Source organism: Citrus clementina, unplaced genomic scaffold (genome assembly GCF_000493195.1).
Source record: "Citrus clementina cultivar Clemenules unplaced genomic scaffold, Citrus_clementina_v1.0 scaffold_3, whole genome shotgun sequence".
Classification (NCBI taxonomy): Eukaryota; Viridiplantae; Streptophyta; class Magnoliopsida; order Sapindales; family Rutaceae; genus Citrus; species Citrus x clementina.
The window spans coordinates 26973282-26978610 of record NW_006262339.1 but is presented as its reverse complement, the minus strand read 5'-3'; the positions used below and the strand labels follow the sequence as shown (position 1 = coordinate 26978610).

Below are 5329 nucleotides of genomic sequence, written 5' to 3'. Positions count from 1 at the left end.
ATACCGAGTGCACGTCGTAAAAACTGCACATGAAGATGTGTTCTTGCTTCATTTCCTCATCCAAGACGCATCCTCTTATCCAATTACTTTTTAAATTCTTTACACCAGTGGACCACAAAATAAGACAACCTGGACCTACATGCATTTACACAAACTGAATCGCAAACAAACTCTGCTTTGATCTCTTTCATTGAACCTGAACGAGAACTGTCAATGATAGACAGCCAACTTTGATTGAACTTGGACTAGAACGAGTAATAATAGAGAGCCAACTTTGATTGAACTTGGACTAGATCGAGTAATAATAGAGAGCCAATTCTAAATAGTAGCGAATTTAGAGGATTAAATTACATAATAACAAAATGTAATCAATAATAAAATTTTATACATTAATGAGTTTGTGGGGGAAAAGGACACAGACACCCCCAACGTTTAGTAAAGGGACACAAAACTCCCTAATGTTTGAAAAAAGACATACAGACCCCAATTTCTTAACGGAAACCGTTAGTTTTAACGGAAATTATAAATTTAACGTGTAATTACCGTTATATCCTTCTAGCATTAAAAAAAAATTGTTCATTGTCTATTTTACCCATATATTATTAATAAAATTACGAATATACCCTCATTATCCAATTTCTCTATTAAATTTTTTATAATAAAATTATTAATAATTTTTTATCAAATTCTCTACAAGCTAAATAATTTTAATCCATTATTCAAGAATAAAAATAAATAAAATTAATTATTAATACTATAAAAATAACAATTCTTCATATGTCAATCATTTAAACTAGTATAATCAACAAAATTAAAAAAAAAAATTGGTTAACAACATCTTAATTGTACTAAATAACATATCGAATAGACAGAAAAAACCACCAATAAACATAACAAATAATCCTTATATCATAATATTGTATCAAATTGATACTGGTAATCATTACAACAATAACCATAATATTTTTTTGAAAAAAAAAACATTATTTATTCACAAATTTGTATGACAACTCTGGCTCCTAGCTTGTGAACTTCCTCTCATAGCTTGTTGGGACGTCATTGTAGTATTGCCTGCTTTTATTTGTTACCATCTGCAAACCAGTACAAGCTTTTCATTGATAAATTAAGCACAATAAATCTCCAATAAACCAGTACAAGCTTTTTTTGCATTATGCCCATGGTAAGCCCACTTCTTCGGTGAAATTAATTGTCTAAAATTCTCCAAAATTAATTAATTGTCCAAAAATTCTCAAAAATTCTAGTGGATTTGGAATGATAATAAAAAGAAATAAAGTTAATTTAGTAAAAAAAAAAGAAAATTAAAGAGGGAAAAGCTAGTTTAAGATAAGTGAACCGTGGATTGAAGATGCATGAGCAGCAACCACGCACGAGCAGCAGCCACACGAACGAGCAGCAGCCAGATGCGGTCTCGATCAACGCAGCGGCAGCGCGAGCAGATCCAGCAACTTGCGGCAGCGCGAGCAGATCCAGCAGCTTGCGGCAGCGCGAGCAGATCCAGCGACTTGCGGCAACCTCAGCAATTCCAACAGTTTCTGGCGAACCGTGTGAGTGTGTCTGTTAAGGATTTTGTCAAGATCTGGAAGGAGCAGTGTCAGTGCGTGTGTTAAGCGTTTTGTTCGTGTGTGGGTTTTTGGTCAATTCATTTGTTGTTAATGTGCAATTACGATATTAACCTTTGACTGATTTAACGAAATTGTTTCCGTTAAGAAATTGGGGTCTGTATGTCTTTTTTCAAACATTAGGGAGTTTTGTGTCCATTTTCTAAACGTTGGGGGTGTCTGTGTCCTTTTCCCGAGTTTGTGGAGGTTACTTTAGTAAATTTAATAGGGCCAAATTAAATAATAGTAAATTTGACTACTGTGAACATTCATTTTTTTAATTAAAGTATGAGCTTTTATATGTTTCAAAGTCAAAATTTAAATTTTATAGGTTTATGAATTTATGGACCTATTTTTATAAATTTAACACGATTATTTTAATAAATTTAATGATTCTAATTAATAATTCAAACAATTATCTCATTAATTTTTTTAAAATTATTTTCTCCATTGGAAGCTTGAACTCCTAATGGTCATGAGGTGGATCTGCCTTTAAACTCCGCCATCTTAACCCCATAAGAGAGCAAAATAGTAGTTCAATACTTCTATAGATACCTTTAACAGCTTAAATTAATGACAAAATTATCCCAAAAAAATTCTCTAAGTGGAGTTGATGTGGGCTCATTGATGAAGTCCATACCATCATCTTTGCGAAGAAAAGGGAATCTTTGAAAATTAAAGGAAGAATGAAAAGTTCGGTCAAAATTTAACGCTTTATGAGCTTGTCCTCGTTCTGGGCTTCCGCAGATAAACCATACCAAATTAATTTCTAACTAAAATTTGTCTGTTCGTCTACTACATCAAATTCTAAAACCTATATAAAGAAGAAACGAAACAAGTGATCAGTAGATTTATCTCAATTCTACATTGTCAACACTTATTTAGAAAAAAACAGAAAAGATGGCAGATATGTTCGTTAAGCAGGCAAAGCAATACGCGGAAGCACGACCAAATTATCCAGAAGAATTGTTCAAATTCATTGCCTCTAAAACACCCAAACACGAACTGGCATGGGACGTCGGCACCGGAAGCGGCCAGGCCGCTGCATCCGTAAGTTTACTTTTCACATCTTTAGATTTTATTTTTGAATAATACAAAAGTTCCATATTAATATTTCAGAATTCTGATCCCAAGCTATAAGAAAGTTGAATTATATAATTGTTAAATTCAGGGATAGCAGAAATTCTCATGGGACGAGTCTTGAAGGATTTTTCCCATTTGTGTAGGGTGTGGGAACAATTTTATATCTCAATTAAAATTCGGGGAACGAACATAGATAACTTAACACTCAATATCTTATGCAGGGAGAAGATGAGGATTCAGTGAATTCCTCATCTCTCTCGTTTCCCCATTTTTTTTTTATTTTATTTTATTTCTGTTAAAATTTTTAGTAATTATATTTAAAATTTAAATTGTGATGGTATGGATATAAAAAAAAAAAATATCACAATAGATATGAACACTTGAAGATTGACGAAGATAATTTTCTTAATGATTTATATCATGTGACTTTTATGTATGTGTTCAACCCTGAAGTTCTATTTTTACTTAATTTCATAGATTATCTTGTAATTTTGATGATATTAACTTAATTAGTTTGATGAAAATAATTTTAATGATTTAAATTTGTTTTGATGCGTTTGTGTTGTTAAATGATTTATATTTTTACTTTAATATGATTAAATCAAGTTAAAAAATCAGTTGTTCGGGATCGGGTGTCTTTGGGGATCTCCATCCCTATCCTCAAGCAATTTTAAAAAGGACGGGGAGAGTACAAGGATACAAGTAGAGTATCAGAAATAGATACAGGAATGTCGATCTCCTCCCATTGCCAATCCCTAGTTAAATCCCTATTATTTTCATTGATTAATTATGTATGTATTATCTACAAATCAATATCCACATTATCTCGAAATTTAGTCGTGAGACTAGTACAGAAAAAATCTTATCTAACTACCGAGGAGGGAACTAGAGTATCCCGGCAACCTTGAGGATGAAAAAAAAAAAACACAAAAACTGAGTATGGGTTGAAATTTCACCATGTCTATGGAATTTTTATATATGGCCTTCTCAATTTTGTGTACTTTTGTTATAGCCTCCTATATTTTATATTTTTTCTCAATTATATGTCTTCAGCTTGCACCAATCTACAAGAATGTCATTGCTACAGACACAAGCCCAAAACAGCTAGAATTCGCAATAAAGCTCCCCAACATTCGGTATCAACTTACTCCTCCAACCATGTCCATAACTGAGCTTGAACAAAATGTGGCAACACAATCAAGTGTAGATCTAGTGACAATTGCTACAGCACTACATTGGTTTGACTTGCCTCAATTTTACAAACAAGTAAAATGGGTACTCAAAAAACCTAATGGAGTAATAGCGGCATGGACCTACTACTGGCCCGAAATCAACGAGTCCGTAGATGCAGTTTTCAAGTCATTTCACTTCGTTGATTATGAGCCATTTCGGGAACCACAACCTAAATTGGTGGAGAACAAGTACATGAGCATTGATTTTCCATTTGAGCCTGTAGATGGGGTGGATAATACGGGGCCGTTTGATCAGTTTGTTTTAGAGAAGTTGATGGATTTAGATGATTACTTAACGTTCATACGGTCAAGTTCAGGTTATCAGACGGCTAAGAACAGGGGTGTTGAGCTGTTGACAGACAATATGATGGAGAAGTTTAAAGTTGCTTGGAATTCAGATGGCCAGAGTAAAAAGGTTGCTCGATTTCCACTTTATCTGAGAATTGGAAAAGTAGAAAATTAATAATAGTTTATTCAAGCTTTAATACATATTGTTGATGATGAATCTAGTCGAGTTGATTTGTCGGCTTGCAACCAGACCTCCATGTCAGTATTTAAATTTATATGTAGGAGAGCGGTTTGTCAATCTCTTGAATTTTCAGCAGGAATCCACGAACTCGAACAAAATTCTCCACAAACACTTACTAAAACAGAAATCAATAATTGGCAATAGAAGTTTTTCTGGCGTTGAAATTAATTTTTTGGATTTATTAAAAAAATAGAAATAGTCCCTGGTTTTTAGTATAACCGAAAAAGAAAGAACACACGTCCATAAAGAGAGTGAAAAGTAAAAGATAGTCTAAAGAGAGAAAAGTTGAATTTGCAATGAATCACTTCATTTTTATGAAAATTTAGATACTAAGCTTGGAGTATAAGTTGTGAAAACCGAACGTCTTGTTGCTTCATTTCATCATCCATGGTGCATTCTCTTCATTCTCTGTATCGGTTCTAATTTTATCGGATGTTCCAAAGAGACCACGATGGATCCTGTGTTTCCATTAATATTAAAATTCTTTACAACAATGAACCACAAGGAAAGACAACCCGGACCAACATTTACAATAATTGAAGCACAAAGGAAAAAAGCCAAGTCCATGCCTATTTAATCTTCGTAAGTTTTAAAAAGTTAAAAATAAAAAATCGGGGTCAAAATTGAACACTTCTAAGGTTTCCCAAGTTCAATTTGGCTTCGCCTGATAACTCCTACGATATTAGCATCTTAATTTTACTGATATAATGTTACAGCCAGCTTTAGTTTTTATTTTCTTTAATGGCCCCCCGTAGAACCAAAACCCTGGATTGCTACCTACCCTAACTTTATATTTGTATGTAAATTTTCAACTAGCTGGGATGTTAAAAAATGTTATAGGCTCGGACCCAAGCCCCAAACAATTA

General features: G+C 33.3%; 1 protein-coding gene across 1 annotated transcript; it reads left to right on the top strand.

Annotated features, from left to right (window-relative positions):
- The first annotated feature begins 2387 nt into the window (after positions 1 to 2387).
- On the top strand, positions 2388 to 4520 carry LOC18049510 (putative methyltransferase DDB_G0268948). The gene is made up of 2 exons (XM_006442027.2): positions 2388 to 2669; positions 3756 to 4520. Exons 1-2 carry the CDS (start codon positions 2520 to 2522, stop codon positions 4395 to 4397), a joined length of 792 nt encoding a protein of 263 aa, XP_006442090.1. The 5' UTR covers positions 2388 to 2519; the 3' UTR covers positions 4398 to 4520.
- Positions 4521 to 5329: the final 809 nt, after the last annotated feature.